Here is an 18,032-nt window from a genome sequence, read left to right as displayed (position 1 = left end):
CTGCTTGACCTGCTTTAACATTTGCAAATTTACACTTAAACATAATGCTAATCATATCCAAAGCATATACTCTTAAAAAATTCAGAATTTGAGGTAGCGGAAAGTTTATTTACAGCACAACAAGAAATCCTGTGGCATGCACACACAACAACAAGGTATGGATTCTAGAATAGTATGCAAACCTGAGAAAGGCAGTGGAATATCGTTTTTAGCATTTACAGATATGAAGCTCTATTCTATAGTGAATATGACAGTTTGAGAAAGTCAAGTGAAAAGAAAGTACAAAAAAGGAAAACAAGCCTGAAACTGCAAGTAAGGTGGTACACATGCTGGTAATAGTTCCAAGACTTAAAAAAAGTCCCAGTCAACCCCCCCCCCCCCCCCCCCCACTAAAAAGATAAAATCCAATGAATCATTTATGCACGCTCTCCTCTAATTCGCCTGGCCAGTTGAATGTCCTTGGGCATGATGGTAACCCTCTTTGCGTGAATAGCGCACAGGTTGGTGTCCTCAAACAGTCCAACCAAGTAGGCCTCACTGGCTTCCTATACGAGGAGGAGAAATCAAAGTAATGACATTTAGTTGGAAGAATACATGAAAAACAATACCTAGACATGTAAAAAGACTAAGTGCCATCTCACCTGCAGAGCGCCAATAGCTGCACTCTGGAAACGCAGATCCGTCTTGAAATCTTGAGCGATTTCCCTTACAAGGCGCTGGAAAGGCAGCTTCCTGATGAGCAGCTCGGTGGACTTCTGGTACCGACGGATCTCACGCAGAGCAACAGTACCAGGCCTACAACAACAAATGAACCCAATGAAACACTGTGGGGACCGATACCTACTTAATATTTTTTAAATATTGCATGTGTACTCTTATTGTTGCCTCACATTTGCAAATAACAATAGACTTGCTACACCACCACTAACAAACCTGAGCAAAGCATGTATACCTGTATCTATGGGGCTTCTTCACTCCGCCTGTGGATGGCGCGCTTTTCCTTGCAGCTTTGGTGGCCAACTGCTTCCTAGGAGCCTTTCCTCCGGTGGATTTACGAGCGGTCTGCTTGGTACGAGCCATACTTCACCTGCAGGTCTGGAAACAAAAAGATGAGGCCAACAACGAATTACATTTCATTACGTATTATTACTGTTCTTAATACGCTACTTTTAAGTGGACCAATTGCTACCCCAGTCAAATTTGTTTACTGTAGCAACACCAGAATTGGCACTCGGTTATAACTAGCGTTATACACTCAAAATCAATAATCTCTGTATATATTTTTCAGCAACAACGATAACGTTACTAGAAATGGTATTAGCGGCAGCTCAATTTTTCAAGGGACGTTTCTTAATGTGCAGACATGGTCTAACCTGTGACGATACGCCGACTGGTTTATCTATACAAAACAAGCCCATTGCCAGCCGCGCCACCATTAAGCTGCGGGATACACACACGTTTCTTTGCTCTCGATAGCGAGCACTTTTAAAACCTAGCACCGACCGATGCAAAATGGCGCCAGCTAGCTACCACTTAGCTAGGCTTTAACACAGTCAATAATAAGCCTCAGAAGTCATCTAAGCCCATTTGATATGGCCATTCAAGTGATGCTAAACCCCAAACGTAAATTTGACTTTAATAACGTGTTTATTTGAAGTGAAGTTTGTACGAGTATCCCAAATGTAGCTAGCAGTTAGCCGACTGACTATGGCGCGCGCGGTTTTGTTTTCAAGTGACTTACTAAGTCCAACGTTATACTACCGTTTCTAACGAAATTAGAGAGCACCATATAGTAAATAACTTTAGCTATCAACACCAAATGTAGAAACATGCGATTCTATTCATTAACGCTCACACTTCTACCTTTTTGTGTTTTCTTTCCGGGAAAGTAGCGTATCCTCGCAATGCGTCGGTTGACTATATTGACTGTGGGGGTGTACATGCAGGAGGTGGCATTTATAGTCTGAGAGGAGCGCTGCTTCAAGTCCCGCCCCTGAGCCAACAGGACTGGACCACAGTCAAATCCCTGAGTGGAGGAAATAAGGAGGATCACTATCTCTGCATTTAAAGTAGAATGAAACAAGAAGTGCCTTATTATTTTAAACGGAAGTGTCGACATGGTTTGCATTTATTCATGAACCCAAAACTTAGTCCGCACAATGTTGGAATTAGCAATTGGTTCTACGACCTTAGGATTGATCAAATCAATTACAGTGCTCACCGACCTCAAATCCCCTTATTTTCTTTGAATGGCACGAACGGGAAACAATGCTGTCTTGGTAAACAACAGAAATGCTAGTTATGTGTAGAAATCACCAGTTCAGCTTCAAGCGTGGTCAGTGTCAGGCAATGATGGAAAAGGCATCATCCTATCCAAGATCAATACAGGGCATATTCTGTTCGGGATGCAGTTTTATTTGCATCAGTCTAGTCCAAGCCAGCTGTTCTGTCCATATTTGGCTATAATCTGAACGCCTCAAAAAATGAAAAGAAAACTCACCATAGACTTGTTTTAAGGAAATAATGTTCTATTTTTGAAACCAACCAAGCAGCTGCATTAGCTGCATGAACAAATCTCTTTATACCCACTAATGGCATAGAAAAAACACAAGCTGTCAAGTTACTGTACAGATCACCCAGACAAATTCAGCATTATTCTGCTGACCTTGAGGGATCCTTCTGTTTCATTCATGTGTGGAGTCCGCACTGCTTTCTGAGCATCTGGACATCTGTTTCGGCAACACCCCGGACTGTTCATTTACATTCACATTTCTTTAGGACAACACCCGTGCTTGTAATTAAAGAGGAGAGTTCATCTGGAAGCGGATCCAAATATATACATATTTTTCACGTATTGCCTATTTACTTCTCATAATGCATATACTTACCAAATTCTTTTTTTTTTACATTAGTAATATACATTTACAATACTGTCTACACAAATTGTATCATATATTTATATTACTTACATTATATCTTATTTGCTTATATTTTTGCCCTATATTAACTTGCACGAGATAAGATTAGATTGTTTTGCTCTTACGTTTTTCTTTAAGATTGTCATTGCCAACGAATACTTTTCGTACAACTATTTCGAATAACTATTGTTGTGCACATAACCAAGAACCTGGAACTTTACCTTGATAGCCTTTTACTATAGCACATTTGTTTATCTGGTTTACTGTAGTTGCTATCATCTTTATATTGCTTACACCTGTTTTTGATTTTGTATTTACACGTTGCCATATATTCTCTCGCAGTCCCTTGTGTTTTTTAATTTGTTTTTTACTCATACTCTTAAAATTAAGAAATTAAGCCCTAATAATTTCCTTTATCCTATTTACCATTTTCAATGTCTTTGTTGAAATTTTATATATGAAAAAAAACATCAAATCAGACTATACGGTCTGCGTACGAATCTTTTTTGTTTGCAGTGATTGAAAACGTTGTTTTGTCAAATGAATCCAGTCAGTAAACTAGCCTTTAGTCATGATGCGAACGCCACCAAGCGGAACGAGAGGCGTTGGGGAAATATTACCAGACGGACCTGTTCTCATGCGACACCGGTTGTAAGTATGAACACCATAGACATGTCTATGATGAACACAACATGATTTCACGGAAACTAAGCAAATAGGAGTATTTTACAAATATTGGCTAACAGCTTAAGCATGTTCCGCTGAGCGTGTCTGTATCCTGGAGCGTCGAGTAAAATAGTTCCGTCTAACAAGCACCTTTCAGCTGAAAACCTGCAACACTGGAAGAACCAGCATGAGCGAGCCAAGGCTGCTGGTAATAGGTAGGCTGCGTTAGAACTGGACGGACACAGCACAAGCTAAACGCATTTTCTATGAGCCTTGCTGGACGCACTTGTGTGGTCTATTATAGGCCGTATTTGAGGAACAAAATGTAGATTTAAATGACTTGACTCAGTTTGTCTGCACAATTCCGTTAGTTAAATATTGTAACTAAAATAAATGTAAGGTAAATCGGCTGTTTTTATATTTTCTAGTTTTAACGAGTACTCAAAGTGCTTTTAAATAGTACGGGAACCATTCACACACATTTACAAACTGGCTGCCACCGGGCTTAAAAGGTTTTCACTGATGTTTGATTGTTTTATACATTTTCATGTATCTTTTTCAGTTAAAGTTAGAATACGTTTGGGGGTAATTAATGCAATTCTAAGTCAATGCAATGCCCCCAAAGGACAGTTATCCTAATATGTGTGTGTGTGTGTGTGTGTGTGTGTGTGTGTGTGTGTGAGACACAGATATTGAACCAAAGTCAAACAGCTCTGTTCCTGTCAACGATCGAGCTGAGAATCCCCTCTGGCATCGCAGTGACAACACCTTTAGATTCAACTTCGTCCCTGACAACCGTCCAGCACTTCCGGAGACGACATCTCCATCAGACGTGACCCAACCAACCGCAAGCCGGATATCCTTTACGAGACAGGACCCTGCATTTGCCTTCAACTTTCAAATTCCTCCTGTTCCACCTGTGGAAATCATGGAGACAACAGAGACCCCAGACACTTCCTCTCCAGGCAGCCAACAACGTATCAAAGAGGAAATGCCTTCCCCGCCGCAGCAGGTTAACTCCCCTCCTGAGCCGTCAATGCAATCAAAAGCAAAGAAGAAGAAGAAGAAATCTGGAAAGAAAAAACACTTAGATAGCACCGAATCACAGCAGACGCCTTGTTCAGCTGAGGGGTGTCAAGGAGGCGAAGACACAGAGCTGGTCAGTACGAAATAATTTCCTTTAAAGTAATCATGGTGGGTTCCAGTTGATTCTATGTCAGAATGTGACTGTTTTGCAGAGTGCAGAGGAGCAGCTGAACAGACAGCTGGACTGGTGCGTCGAGCAGCTGGAATTGGGAATTAAGTCCCAGAAGAGCACACCGAAACAGAGTATAACATTTAATTTCTACTTCATCTGACCTGTTCATACAAAATATATGATTACTTAGTCCATGCAAAGCCTAGTGTGACCAAAAATATAGTGTAAGCTACTTTATTGTATGTAGTATTACAAATGCGCATGTGTAGCGCATACAGTACATATGTTAATAGCATTCTCCACGCAGACGAGGAAGCCTCTCGTGCCCTGAAGACTCTACGAAGCTCCAAAGCTCCACTGGCCAAGAAGAGGCAGGTGATGAGAGCCATGACGGGAGATTACAGGCAGAAAATGGAAGAGGAAAAGCGCAAGCAGTATAAACTCATTCAGGGTGGTGAGTGCGTTTTAAATATGATTTTTAAGAGAAGTTCTAGGTTTGGCCAAAGTGTGGTTAATTGACAGATTTCTCCAATTCCAACAGAAGTTGCATCAGGTCGGGTCAAATTAGTGTCGGATTCTCCAAAGAAGTCTGTTTTCCACCGGAGAGCTGACGTCAAAAGCCAGCCACCAGCCACAGAGGAGCACCGTCAACAAACTGGAGCCCAGCACACACACCTGACAACACGGACGCAGGGGGACTCTCCAGCTTTTGTCTTTACTCCCTCAAAGGAGGAGTTTCGCTTCAATTTTCTCTGATTTACCCTGAGGACAAATTTCACCAAACAGAACGTTGGGCCTGTGGTTTGTGAGCTGCGAGAAAACCAATGCCAACACGTAAAATAACACATTCAAAATGTTGAATTGCTGACTGCTTGTGCCACCCAGTATATCTAAATAAAAGGTTTTGTATTTTTGTTTCCGTTGTTTTTTTTCGTTTTCCTCATCAGTAGCTACTACATTCAGGTCAGGTCAATGGTGGGTTTTTTTGGGGTGATGTCAGGGGTAATGGACTGGGGGGGATAAAAGAGGACTGAGTACCCATGGTCCTCATGTGAGGAGGGCCCGAAAATATGCTAGCATGGGCAGGGGGGATGCGGGGAGAAAATGTCCTTCTACAGAGCCCAGAATGTTGTGCTACGCCCCTGGTGGTGGTCAAAGAGGTTATAAAAGTTTGTTTGGTAATTATTTCTGTTAATTATGACCTGCTTTATTTTATACCTATTAAACACATCTGCTAATTTTGACAAAAGAATGATGTAAACAGTGGCACTTCATCCTAGCATAAAAGTGCCTTTTGTTAGTGGTTCCCTATCTTTTTGGCTTGTAACCCCTCACAATGAAGCCATGTCTACTTGTGCTCATATTTACAGGTCTTGGTGTGGACAGGAGGTGCGAGCAGTCTGACAAAGTGTGATTTATTTTGGTTCTCAGATTGTTTCTTTTGAAGGATTTTGGAGGCTTGAGACGGCAAAAGGGTCTAGTATTCCAAGTATATGTATTTTGTTTCCAAAGTTTTAAAATCCGAAATTTAATAGACACTGACAGATTGTATCTGTATCAGATTGTATCTGTCAGTGTCTGATTTTGAAAGGATCCTGATTTTTGAGGGTTCCTAACCCTGGGAACCAGTGCCTATGAGATAATAACATACAAATGTAAATATGTTCCTACAGGTTGACGCAATGAGTTTAAGATAACATTGGCCAGTCATATTAGCGTACAGGTGAAAATCAGATAATTAGAATATTGTGCAAAAGTTAATTTATTACAGTAATTCAACTTAATAGGTGAAACTAAAATATAGACTCATTACATGTAAAGCAAGATATTTTAAGCCTTCATTTGTTATAATTTTGATTATGGTTTACAGCTTATGCAAACCCGTAATTCAAAATCAAAAAGTTATGTAACAGAAATATAAAAATATAATCATGCATATGTACTCAGTAGTTTGTTTGGGCCCCTTTTGCATGAATTACAAGTGCCAGTGCGGCGTGGCATGGATGCTATCAGCCTGTGGCCCTGCTGAGGGGTTATGGAAGACCAGGATGCTTCAGTAGCGGCCTTCAGCTCTTCTGCATTCTTCGGTCTCATCTTCCTCTTTCAGGTCAGGCGAGTTGGCTGGCCAATCCAGCACAGTAAGCCCATGGTCCTTGAACCAGGTTTTGGTACTTTTGGCAGTGTGAGCAGGTGCCAAGTCCTGCTAGAAAATGACATCAGCATCTCCATAAAGCTTTTCTGCTGAAGGGAGCATGAAGCGCTCTAAAATGTCCTAGTAGACGGCTCCGTTGATTCTGGACAGAGGACCACCAGCAGATGACATGGCTCCCCAAATCAACACAAATTGTGGAAACTTCACACCAGTTTTGACTTCAAGCATCTTGGTAACACTCCATTCTTCCTCCAGACTCTGGGACCTTGGTTTCCAAATGAGATGCAAAATTTGCTCTCATCAGACAAGAGGACTTTGGACCATTGAGCACCAGACCAGGTCTTTTTTTCTTCAGCCCAGGTAAGACGTTTCTGACGTAATTTTATTGTTCAAGAGTGGCTTGACAAGCCCATGTCCAGGATCCGTCTGCGTGTAGTGGCTCTGGATGCAGTACCTCCAGCCTCGGTCCACTCCATGTGAAGCTCCCACACACTTGCAAATGGCCTTTTCCTGACAATCCTCTCCAGGCTGCAGTCATCACTGCTGTTTGTGCACTTTTTTCTTCCAAAATGTTCCCTTCCACTTAACTTTCTATTAATGTGCGTTTATACAGCACTTTGAGAACATCCAACTTCTTTTGCAATTACCTTTTGAGGCATTCCCTCCTTGTGGAGGGTTTTCTGCACAACCGTCAGATCAGCAGTCTTACCCATGCTTGTGAATTCTACTGTTTCAAAGGCAAACGGCTCAGGAACCTTTTGCGGGTGTTTTGGATTAATTCGCTGATTAGAGTGTGACACTTTGAGCCTACAAGTTTGAGCCTTTTCACAGTATTCTAATTTTCTGAGATTTTGAATTTGGGGTTTTCATAAACTGTCAGCCATAATAATCAAAATTCTAAAAGAAAGACTTGAAATATCTCGCTTCACATGTAATGAGTCTATATAATAGTTTCACCTTTTAAGTTGAATTACTGAACTAAATGAAGTTTTGCACGATATTTTAATTATCTGACATTCTCCTGTATGTGCTCTTGAAAGAGTTTAGCCGGACCTGTCAAACAGGAAAAGGCGGGGCATGGTTCAACACGAGCACAATTTAGCGTGACACAAAACCAAAAAGTTTCAGTCGCTTCAACAAACTAATATTACCTGTAAGTTTTAAATCTTTGACATTCAGCTTGTGAAATAATATTCAGTTGAGTTTGTGGTTTGGTAAATTAGCTTCATTCATAGTGTATTAGGTTGGTGTAGGGAGACGTTCACGTCGGGCTAACGTTATCTAGCAAAGCTAACACTGAGCTAGCTAAAGAGTAACGTTGAAAGCTGGAGCTTGTAAAGGCACAGAGGAATAGCATTGATTGAACAAAATGTCCCATTTAGCATGTTTGGAAGACTGCACCAAGGAAAGATGAAATACCGTAAATGCGTCATACAAGTATGGAAGGATTGAAGAAGTTGTTGCAACCATGCATCTAACGATGGAGTGTGACGTTTTCTTTTAGATTATTCTTTTAGGCTTTTCCGTCTTTAATCGATACGGCAGCTAGGTGAGAGGGGGAGGATCTGTAGGAAATCATCACAGGTCGGACTCGAACCCTAGACCTCTGCCTCGAGGCATTAGCCTTGAAGTATATGTGTGCCCGCTCTACCCACTGACCCACAAGAGTGGACATTTTCAATTGGGACATGGGAACATCACTGTTTGCATTTGACAGGGCTTTGCGGAAAAGAGGAAGACATGTAGAACATATAGTTCAGAAAAAACAAGATTCTTTAACAAGAAGTTAACATTGGTATTTCAATTTTCAGAGGAAAAAACAACTTATCTTTTTTAACAAGAGAGAAACTCAAGGAATGCAATAATCTGGAATGATATGGGTTATTTGTGTATTTATCTCAAACCTTTCATCTTTTAGTGCTCAGTATCGGGAACACCTCTGTTTTAAGGTGTGTGGAGGGAGAGTAAAGACGTGCAGAATGTCTGAGCTAAGTGATGAAGCCAGTGAATCAGAGCAGCTGGGTGCCAGCCTCTCCCTGTGGCTGGGGGACTCCCTGGTGCGGCCTGAGGAGCTGGATGTCCCTCTGGACCTCCACACCGCCTGCTCCATCGGCCAGTATGACGTGGTGGCAGAGTGCATCCAAAAGTGGGTGTCTTAAAAAAAAATTATAACCGCATCATCAGATGTGTTTGTATCATCCACAATTTTTGGATCTTTCTTTTTCCCCCAGAGGTATGGTGGACCTGAATGGCAAGAACATTGGAGGATGGACCCCACTGATGTATGCATCTTACATTGGCCATGACAACATTGCCAATCTCCTACTGGAGGCAGGAGTGAATGTAAATGCTACCACTTCCAAAGGATTAACGCCATTGATGCTGGCAGCAAGCTGTGGGAATGAAAGTATTGCATACTTTGTGCTTCAGGTACAAAATGCCTCAGTCACACAGTAAAAAGTTCATCCTATGTTGGAGTCAGAAATCCAAACACAACATGTGTTCAGAAAAGTTTTATTTATGAATGCAAAATCACCATGCAACATGGTCCCGCTTCAGTGATAAAAAACACCATGCAGAGTGATTGGTTTGTCTGTTGCTGAAAAGCATTGCATTTATAAAAAGGGTCATTAGAAAATCAAACCCAAAGAGCAAACACTGTTGTCGTAAATGCATTTTCAATGCAAAAGTTAGCTGTTTAGCGGGTTATTCTCAAAACCCAGATGTTGGCTTTAAAATGACCAACAAGGATGGTTTAGTTGCCTTACGTCTAAACCGTTTTATCATTGTAAAATAAAACAAACCACACTATGTTTTTTATTTTCTTGATAATGTGTTAGATTAATGGTTCTATGTAACATTGTTATTCAGAGAATGAAAGGCATTTTGTTTTTCTTACCCCAAAAGCACGGTGCTGAGTTGGAGCTAAAGGACTCTCGAGGCTGGACCGCTCTGTTCCACTGCACAAGCACAGGCCACCAGCAGATGGTCAGGTTCCTGCTGGATAACAATGCTGATGCCAATGTCAAGTAAGTGTCTTCATTCATCCCAAAACCACTGCAACACTTCATTCAGATTTTTTCCTATTTTCCCCCTCTTTCATCCACAGAGAACCAGGGTCTGGTTTCACTCCCCTGATGGAGGCTGCTGCTTCTGGACATGAAATCATTGTTCAGTACCTGCTTGATCATGTGAGTAGGAGTAGGTTATATGTGCACGCCACGGAGGACAAGTGATGATGTGACACGAAGAAGGGGCTTGTTGTCCTGCTCACACAGAGATCATTCATTATCATCCCGACTCTGAATAATTTACAGAAAGTTAAAGTTGACGAGCGCAACACCAAAGGAGAGACTGCACGTGCCCTAGCCATGATGTACAGCTACACCAAGATTGTCAGTCTCATTGATTCACGTTCTCCAAGGACCAAACTAGGTACTTGTTGCAACGGCTCAACTTGTCAGTTTTTTTTTTTTTTTACAAAATGTTTTTTATTCTTTGTTTGCGTTTTATTTTGGGAATTTCTGTTCTGTTAGGACATTTTGAAGACCTGAGCTCCTCTGAGGACTCTGACAGTGCCCCCCCACGGATAAGGCCAAGCCGAAACCGGGCTAAAGGCGTTAGCATCCATGATGGGCCCCAGGCCATTGCCAAGTTTGGAGTAGGAGGCACCAGCAAGCTGTGTGGTAGTGTTGCATAACATATATAATCTGCCAACCTGCATCCATACCAGTCACTTGTTCGGAGTAGTGGCTCCAGTTGTTAGTCAAATTACACAAAAGTTCTTTAAAAAGGAAATACAGTCTGTGCGTTAAGGAGGTTGATTGACACTTGCACTACTTTATGTACAGCAGATGATTCAATGAAGATTTAACACAATGTATTTTAATTTTAACACTTCACACTGGCAGGGAGAGGGACTTCTAAACTGAATATTATGTCCTTGTAGGCTCATAAAAACAGCTCATACCTTAGGAACGGTAGGACAGAAAATGTTAGTGGTTTTGAAACCGACTTTTTCAAACCATGGTGTACCTTGAAACCAGTAACTCGTGAGTAGGGAAGAAGTTTAATGCTGCTTTACTCCTCACAGAGCCTGCAGCAGCGCCAGGCTGCATGACGAGTGAGGGCATCTGCTACCGTGACGTGACCTCACCAATCAACGAGCTGGACGGCCAGAGCAATAGCAGCAGAGGTGAGGGGCACACCAATACATCTGAAATACTTAATAGAAATGGTGTCTTTGAAAGAAATAGACCACAAAAAATACTGCAATCTAAGATAAGTAATGTCCTCACTTACACTGGGTGCCTGCCAAAGCAAATCCGTATTTTATAATACCGCCACAGATAACAGTCCATTCTTTGACAATGACATGCCCACCATGAGGAGCAGCAGCAGCAGTAGCGAAGGCCTGCCTCACGTGATTGGCCTCAACTGGGAAGGCTCAGTGGAGAGTAACGAGGTGAAAACAAGAGCACAGCAAATCCACGGATTTAGGGTCAAACACTAGATGTTATTTAGATATCTCTGTGACAGGTGTCCCTTTCACCACCAGGACTCTGACCAGTGCAAAAAGAGCAGCTCTCGCAGAGTAACTAAGGGCCATCAATCAAAAGGCAAGAGTCGCCGTGGAAGCAACGATGCAGCTCACTCCAGCAGTACAGGGATGCTCACACATGCTGGTCTTCCACCTGCCTACACTGGTCCAAAGGCATGTCTGTCTGTCTGTCTGTCTCCGTGTGTGTTTGTGTGTGTGTTCACTGTGGACCGCCTTGGGTCTAAAATCTTCCATTCCTGTAGGATCTGGCAGAGTTCTTGGAACAAATTGGCTTCTCTAAGTATCTTCCCGTACTCGAGGAGCAAGACATTGACCTGCGGATATTTCTCACCCTGACTGAAAATGATCTCAAAGAAATAGGGATCACGTAAGAGACTCTCATCTACTCCATCACCAGACTGAGCTCATGAAATGGCGTATGTATGACACGCCAATTCGTATGGCATTGGTGGCGTGTTATCAAGACGCATTCTTGCTTTTTAGCATGTTTATCAACGCCTCCATTGACTTAAATTACCCTACGATTGTGTGTCAATTGACGCATTAGTGAGCAGTATGACAGGGCGAATAACCGCGCAGAGAAGGATGGGTAAACGCAGGACTTTCACCCAGGAGAATGGGGTTTGTATCCCGCATGTGGCATTTCCTAAAGCCAACCCCATTGCTCTTTCATTAAACTCAACTGTCTTTCTCCTTTACTAAAGCCAACCCTGTTCTTCTTTTCCTAAACCCAACAGTTTGTTTTTCTACAACCTGTGGGTGACGTAGTTTCGCGATAACGCGCCCCGTGGCTATAGCATGGCGTGTATGTTTACGCTGTGACGTTGCAGACTGCCGTTCCCTGTATACAGCGTAGAAATACACGCAGATAGCTCATAATGCGTACAGATAACAGGCCACTTGGCTGAAGAAAGTTGGTGTGTATGTTTGTCATGATGCTATGTTGCCAGCACAGTGTGAATATGAAATGCTGAATTCATTCGTGCTCCCCAGATTGTTTGGACCCAAGCGAATGATGACCTTGGCTATTGCAAGGTGGCACAGCAGTGCTCGACCACCCAGCGACGCTCTGGAACAGGCTTATGCTGACCAGCTTGAAGCTGAGATGCAGGAGATGGCCATTCAGCTACACAAAGTAACTACAGACTCTCACTGTAACTGCCACACACATATTTCACATTTCTGCTCATATTGCGCTTTTTCCCTTTCCTGTTATTGTGTTATATATCTTTTTATGCACGTTATAGGTTTTCAAAGTGAAACACCCCAAAGGGACTTACCATCTCCAACAGAAAAGAAAGACACTGTTCACAAACTGCTCCCAAACAGCTTTATTGTAGTCCAATTCTGCTTCTGACTGGCTAGCAGTCCTAACTTAGGTACTGCGCATGTGCGATTTCCAACAAAGATGGAATTGAAGTGTGATGCCTCACTCAGTGGCTAAAACAGAGAGCTCAACACAAAGGGTGAAAAGAGGAGCTGTAGTAATGTGCAGTACAACAAAATATGGTGTGAAAATTAAACCACATAAACCTATTCTGGTACAACCTCTAAACACAATTATTAACCTGGAAATGAGCATAATATGTTCACTTAACTGAAAACCTTTTACTCACATTTAACTAACTGTCCATATGTAGCACGTTGAGGAGGCGGAGAGCCTGAAGAGCCAGGTATCTCAGGAAAAGGAGCTGCGTAACGTGATGGAGGGATGTCTGATGGAAGACAAGATGGCATGGAGGAGGGTCCATGCAGAGCTGGTGGAGAACCACCGGCTGACTCAGGAAATGAGCGCCACAGCGGCAAAGTGCAGGGCCTGCAGTACTGAACTGCTCTCCTGTTTCACTACTGATGGGAATAGCAAATCTTATACTGGCATGGAAGATAGAACAAAAGTTCACAATGGTAATAAAGGTGGGTTTAGATGTACTGTGCTGGATAACACCGTACATTTTGCGATTTTAGTAAAAAGTAAGATTTTACTTCTCGTTGCAGCCGGGGAGGGCATGACTCGCTCCAGTGTTGCAGAGCTACTAAAGAAGCTGAATTCCTATGAAGAAGAACTGGGTAAGATGGTGTAATCCTCAGTGAGTCGTGTGGTTGTGTGTCAGTGGAGTCTAATGCTGGTGTCTGCTTCTTTCACTGTTGTAGCTGGGACCATGCAAACTGTGCTTCACAGTCTGAGGCGACTGAGTGCCCCGGAAAAAGTCTCTGATAGCTGGGAACGGCCTTAACTTTTACAGGTTAGTATTTATCGGATGAAAACAAGTGTTCTACAGCCGCTAAAACTAGAGAAAATAACTTTAGCTTCTTTTATTTTAAGAGGCGGTTTACCAATATTTGACGGAGGGTGATGTAACCACCCTGAACAATCTCACTGAAATGAGAGAAGGGCAGTGCCAGCCCTGACCAGAGCGGCTCGAGGAGTGAATCAGTGGACCTGCTGTTTCTCCGGGATTGGCCGATGGACCAGAGCTCGCCAGATGCGGACAAGGCCAATGGTGACGGCAGCTACTTCAGGGAAACGACAAACGAGCAGGAAGGGTACCTGACCCTCACACGCTTGTGCTGGTGTGTACTAGAGTCCAGTAGTTGCAATGAGGGGGGACTGATCACAGATCAGAGGCTGTAATACTGTGAAATGTTTCTAAAAAAACAAAACAATGGTATGCTCTTCCTATATGAAATGTGGATTAAATGAAGAGGTACATTTTTCAAAATGAGTCTGGTAGTCAATAACTAGCTAAAAGGTGTTATTCCTGTAATTTGTACGATGATGTTGAGTGTTATAAATGTCCTGCTGAATGAATTTTAAAGAGAAATCAGTCAAAGTCAGTTAATCATTAACAATGCATTATGTTTAGGCCTGTACCAAATAGTTAAAAGTTTCATTTGGAACGTTGCCATTCAAATTCTACATCAACATTTCTAATGCTGTGCAATTGTTTTTGTCTTGTTTTTGCATGTTTATTCTGTTTTGGTATTTCAGTACATTTTCAGACAAATATTAGGCTACACTAATATTAGGGTTATAGTATTTGTAGAGCTAGTTTGCATAGGATTGTTTCCGACCTCTGTGATCCAAACGTTCCAATAACTCCAGAGCACTGTTCAAAATTCAAAAAGTCAAAATGTATTAAAAAAGGGGTGTAAAAATTTCACAATATTTTTATTGAAATTAAATATTCTGCTTTAATCCATGTGTACTGGTGTTGAACCTTTTTTTAATATATATATTTGGGCCTGAATTAAAACCTTGTTTGCTGAAAGTTGAGTGTTGATGCTTCAATTATGTCATTTTTCTATTCGTTTAAAATTGACATGCAACAGCCAATTTTTATTCAAAAGCTTTTTTTAAGGATGTAATCTGATGTTGAAGCAGCACATCCTTGTAAGAAAGACAACCTTTGATAATTTTACTTATATACTGTATATATAAAAGTGAAATAACGAGTGGTTGTGCAAGCATTGTTCAAACAGTAAATAGAAAAAAATAACAAATACGCACCAGCAACATAGTCCTTTTAGGAGAAATTCCATGTTAATTTGTATAGAACATTTCTGATGTCAAGCAGTAAAATGTAGTCTACACAGCACTTAAATTTGGAATTCGGTTTCTCATCTTAAAAAAAGAAAAAAGCAGCAGACAACGGCAAAATGATGTGACTTAATGCCGATTTGTGGTGCCGAGATTAATTCACAATGCATAAAGTATTCCGGCACCGTGCCGGATCTCCTGCATGCGATCATGAGGACAACAAATTTAAAAAATACTTGTGAACTTGCATGCTGTTTAATAGTTTTTATGGGCTGGGCTTAACCAATCATCGAACTTACACCTACCCACAAGTTCTAGCCAATCAGATGCAAAATTGGTCCTGTTTGTTTGTTTTTTTACTTCTTATAAAACCTTTGAATGTTATTGATGTTGCTCATGGTGGGCTCTGCATTAGCCTTCAGCAGATGTTTTGAATATATTGGGACATTTACAAAGTATTATATTGTCTGTCTCTAACAAACACCATATTGTTTGGGCCCATATTTATTACGCCCCTAAGAATTAATCACAAGAACACTGCTAAGAATTGACTTATGAGTAAAAGAATTCTTTACTCAAAGCTGCGATTAAAGTTAGTTATCAAGCATCTCAGTCGAAATTTAAGTACAGTGTAGGACTATTTTAAGTGTCAGTCTTGGAGATGATTCACAACACTTTGCTTTGCCACAAACAGGATTTTGGATGACAACAGGCATGGACCCATCACTGAACAGACTTGCTTACATAAGAATATTCTCTGATAAATTCCCATTGAATGGTGAAATTCCTAAGAGGAGTTTACATTCAACACACAAAGGATTTTCAAGAGAATACACTGACATACAGATTAGAAATGAAAGAAACACATTTTCCAACATGTCTTAATTAAACATTTAAAACCGGTGTGCTGATAAATGACGTGTCTATATACTGTAGCCTAAATCGGTTTGATTAACTGCTCATTTCAAGAGCATTCTTCCTCTCCTGAAAAAATTGCGCACGTCTGTCTCCTCAGTGCCATCACAAGCACCAACTGGCAACTACTAACCACTTGAGAGACCTCCTGAGCTATCTTAAATTAACTGGGAGAGTCATTCTTAGCTTTAAGAAATTTGATTACTTGTTTGTTTGAAATTAGGTGTATATGTCTTGAATTCCCAGCACGCAAGACTAAAATCGCACTTTTGAAAAGCTTGATAAATATGGGTCCCGTATTATGAAAAAAAACATTTTTCTTGGATTTGGGGTGTTATTTTGTGTCTCTGGTGCTTCCAAATGCATACAAACTTGGGAAAAAACTTTCCACGCTGTTTTGAGTAAGATACCGTCTTTTGAATGTGTCCTGCCTTCAGTCTCCAAATGAGCTGTTCAAAATCTCCACGGATTTCTACGTCACTAGCCAGGATGCAGTGGCTAACCGTAACATGCTAACGCTGGCAAGCTAGGTTGTTCTCAATGGCAAAACACGGCTACAACAAACACTGGTGAACCATAATCTACAAAAGACCTACTTCCATGTCTCTGTTCCGCAGGTATTCCAAAAGTGTGCCCTCATTTAGATGAAGTCTCCCAGATAATCCTAACATGAATTGACCAAAGTTGGAGAAACAAAAGATATCTGATGTGATTTTACCTAGCTACTGGACGTATGACTCCCAACAAAGATAGTATATAAGTGAGATTTCTCTCCTGTGGAGGCTCGATGCTGGAGGATTTGGCGTCACCTTTGACCTGATGTGCAGTACAACAAAAATGTGATTTTTTTGATAATTGAAACCATGTAAATCTATTCTGGTACAACCTCAAAAATACAATTATGAACCTGAAAATGAGCATTATATGGGGGCTTTAATGTACAGCTTTCTGTAGGTCCCCAGCACGTCTAGCCTGACGTCTAGCCTATATTTCATTTGCTAAAACTACGTGTCAGTCCTGTGCAGATTAAGCCTCATGAGTCAGGGATTTCACTCTTGATTGTTGGGATGCTCTCATAAGGAGTACATCTGAAAATCCCCTATTGTGCCTGGGAACCGATGTGTGACAGTTGCTGCTCAGTTAATAGCCTTGGCACTTTGTGGATGTTGGCTGAGTTTTGCTTTAACAGCTGATCCAAAAACGCTCCAGCCTCCAGGTTTTTAAATTAGCACAGACCCCGCCCACCTCCTACATCACTGCTTTGGCCTTCATGATTGACGGGACAACTGTAGAGTCGTTAATGGGAACGATAGGACTCTATTCAAGGTGATGATTACTGTACCAGTGATATGTTAAGCTGTCATAAAAAAGGGTGACAGACAGGAGAGGATCACAAACACCTATGATGCTGAACAGCGTACAAAATGTAAATGTGGGCAAATAAACAGTGTTGAGAGTTGAGACTAGACTGATAAAATATTCTTCATCTCTCAGTGATAATTTACTCGTGTCATGAGGGTCTGCCATTAAAACTGACAACTATGATGTAAAATCCTCCAACCAGTTGCAATCAGGCTCCACAGTAGTGGGATGGAACAGGGAAACAGTCTAATTCCACCCAAGACAAAGCTGTTCTGTTGAGCTTTATCTAGACAGAAGTCGTCTCTGTTGGCTTCCACACTTATCGGTTGTGTATCTCACCCGTAGCAAGCTATGACTATATTGCTATGACAAGCCACACACTGAGTAGCACACTTTGTGTCTAGCCGGTAGACTTGAGGCTAGAGACATTTGGCAGGTTGCCAGTTGGGATTTCTAGGGCAAAGAGAGTAAAGCGTAGCTGGGAAATATGAATACGTAGTTGTTCTTTCCTCTCACTAAGGTGCCCTTGAGCAAGACTTTGTATCTTGAATGCTCCACTGCAACTGCTCAGCACACAAAGGTAGACGACTAGATGTAACTGGGCAGCTGCCAGGTGTGAAAGTGTGCAGCCGACAGAATATTAAGGTAAGTGGAAGTTCAAATGACCTGGATTCAGTCTACATTCACTGTGATTCATCAGAAAGGGTATGCGGAAACTGAAG

The 18,032-nt window shown here is 41.6% G+C and overlaps 3 protein-coding genes across 7 annotated transcripts; 2 read left to right on the top strand and 1 right to left on the bottom strand.

The window, feature by feature from the left end:
* Positions 1–87: 87 nt before the first annotated feature.
* Positions 88–2,068, bottom strand: h3f3d (H3 histone, family 3D). 3 transcript variants are annotated; one of them, XM_034860736.1, is made up of 5 exons: positions 1,864–1,945; positions 1,762–1,766; positions 953–1,095; positions 642–795; positions 88–545 (listed from the first exon to the last, which is right to left on the bottom strand). In XM_034860736.1, exons 3-5 carry the CDS (start codon positions 1,078–1,080, stop codon positions 417–419), a joined length of 411 nt encoding a protein of 136 aa, XP_034716627.1. In that variant the 5' UTR covers positions 1,081–1,095; positions 1,762–1,766; positions 1,864–1,945; the 3' UTR covers positions 88–416. The 3 variants fall into 3 exon arrangements, with proteins under 3 accessions (XP_034716627.1, XP_034716626.1, XP_034716625.1); XM_034860735.1 differs by lacking the exon at positions 1,762–1,766 and having other exon boundaries at positions 1,864–2,068; XM_034860734.1 differs by lacking the exon at positions 1,762–1,766 and having other exon boundaries at positions 1,856–2,001.
* A 1,402-nt stretch (positions 2,069–3,470) lies between these two features.
* c21h8orf33 (chromosome 21 C8orf33 homolog) lies at positions 3,471–5,702 on the top strand. 2 transcript variants are annotated; one of them, XM_034861042.1, is made up of 5 exons: positions 3,471–3,569; positions 4,274–4,743; positions 4,823–4,913; positions 5,090–5,236; positions 5,324–5,702. In XM_034861042.1, exons 2-5 carry the CDS (start codon positions 4,513–4,515, stop codon positions 5,536–5,538), a joined length of 684 nt encoding a protein of 227 aa, XP_034716933.1. In that variant the 5' UTR covers positions 3,471–3,569; positions 4,274–4,512; the 3' UTR covers positions 5,539–5,702. The 2 variants fall into 2 exon arrangements, with proteins under 2 accessions (XP_034716933.1, XP_034716932.1); XM_034861041.1 differs by having other exon boundaries at positions 3,528–3,799.
* A 2,282-nt stretch (positions 5,703–7,984) lies between these two features.
* On the top strand, positions 7,985–14,314 carry anks3 (ankyrin repeat and sterile alpha motif domain containing 3). Of its 2 annotated transcripts, none has more exons than XM_034859840.1 (16): positions 7,985–8,087; positions 8,884–9,080; positions 9,166–9,364; positions 9,842–9,963; positions 10,044–10,125; positions 10,252–10,369; positions 10,471–10,620; positions 11,028–11,129; positions 11,284–11,399; positions 11,493–11,648; positions 11,738–11,862; positions 12,489–12,630; positions 13,136–13,409; positions 13,491–13,562; positions 13,647–13,738; positions 13,819–14,314. In XM_034859840.1, the coding sequence occupies exons 2-15, from the start codon at positions 8,914–8,916 to the stop codon at positions 13,727–13,729; spliced, it is 1,908 nt and encodes a 635-aa protein (XP_034715731.1). In that variant the 5' UTR covers positions 7,985–8,087; positions 8,884–8,913; the 3' UTR covers positions 13,730–13,738; positions 13,819–14,314. The 2 variants fall into 2 exon arrangements, with proteins under 2 accessions (XP_034715731.1, XP_034715732.1); XM_034859841.1 differs by having other exon boundaries at positions 8,015–8,087; positions 8,860–9,080.
* The last annotated feature ends 3,718 nt before the right edge of the window (positions 14,315–18,032 follow it).

Source organism: Etheostoma cragini, chromosome 21 (genome assembly GCF_013103735.1).
Source record: "Etheostoma cragini isolate CJK2018 chromosome 21, CSU_Ecrag_1.0, whole genome shotgun sequence".
NCBI lineage: Eukaryota > Metazoa > Chordata > Actinopteri > Perciformes > Percidae > Etheostoma > Etheostoma cragini.
This window is presented reverse-complemented; position numbering and strand designations above follow the sequence as displayed.

Coding starts and splice junctions, on each gene's coding strand:
- h3f3d (XM_034860735.1), bottom strand. CDS start 1,080: ATGGCTCGTACCAAGCAGACCGCTCGTAAATCCACCGGAGGAAAGGCT. Junction 796..952: donor AAGAAGCCCCATAGATACAG/GTATACATGCTT, acceptor TTGTTGTTGTAG/GCCTGGTACTGTTGCTCTGC. Junction 546..641: donor CAGCTATTGGCGCTCTGCAG/GTGAGATGGCAC, acceptor CTCCTCGTATAG/GAAGCCAGTGAGGCCTACTT.
- c21h8orf33 (XM_034861041.1), top strand. CDS start 3,772: ATGAGCGAGCCAAGGCTGCTGGTAATAG. Junction 3,800..4,273: donor GCCAAGGCTGCTGGTAATAG/GTAGGCTGCGTT, acceptor TGTGAGACACAG/ATATTGAACCAAAGTCAAAC. Junction 4,744..4,822: donor GAGGCGAAGACACAGAGCTG/GTCAGTACGAAA, acceptor ACTGTTTTGCAG/AGTGCAGAGGAGCAGCTGAA.
- anks3 (XM_034859840.1), top strand. CDS start 8,914: ATGTCTGAGCTAAGTGATGAAGCCAGTGAATCAGAGCAGCTGGGTGCC. Junction 11,130..11,283: donor CCAGAGCAATAGCAGCAGAG/GTGAGGGGCACA, acceptor ATACCGCCACAG/ATAACAGTCCATTCTTTGAC. Junction 13,410..13,490: donor AGTTCACAATGGTAATAAAG/GTGGGTTTAGAT, acceptor TTCTCGTTGCAG/CCGGGGAGGGCATGACTCGC.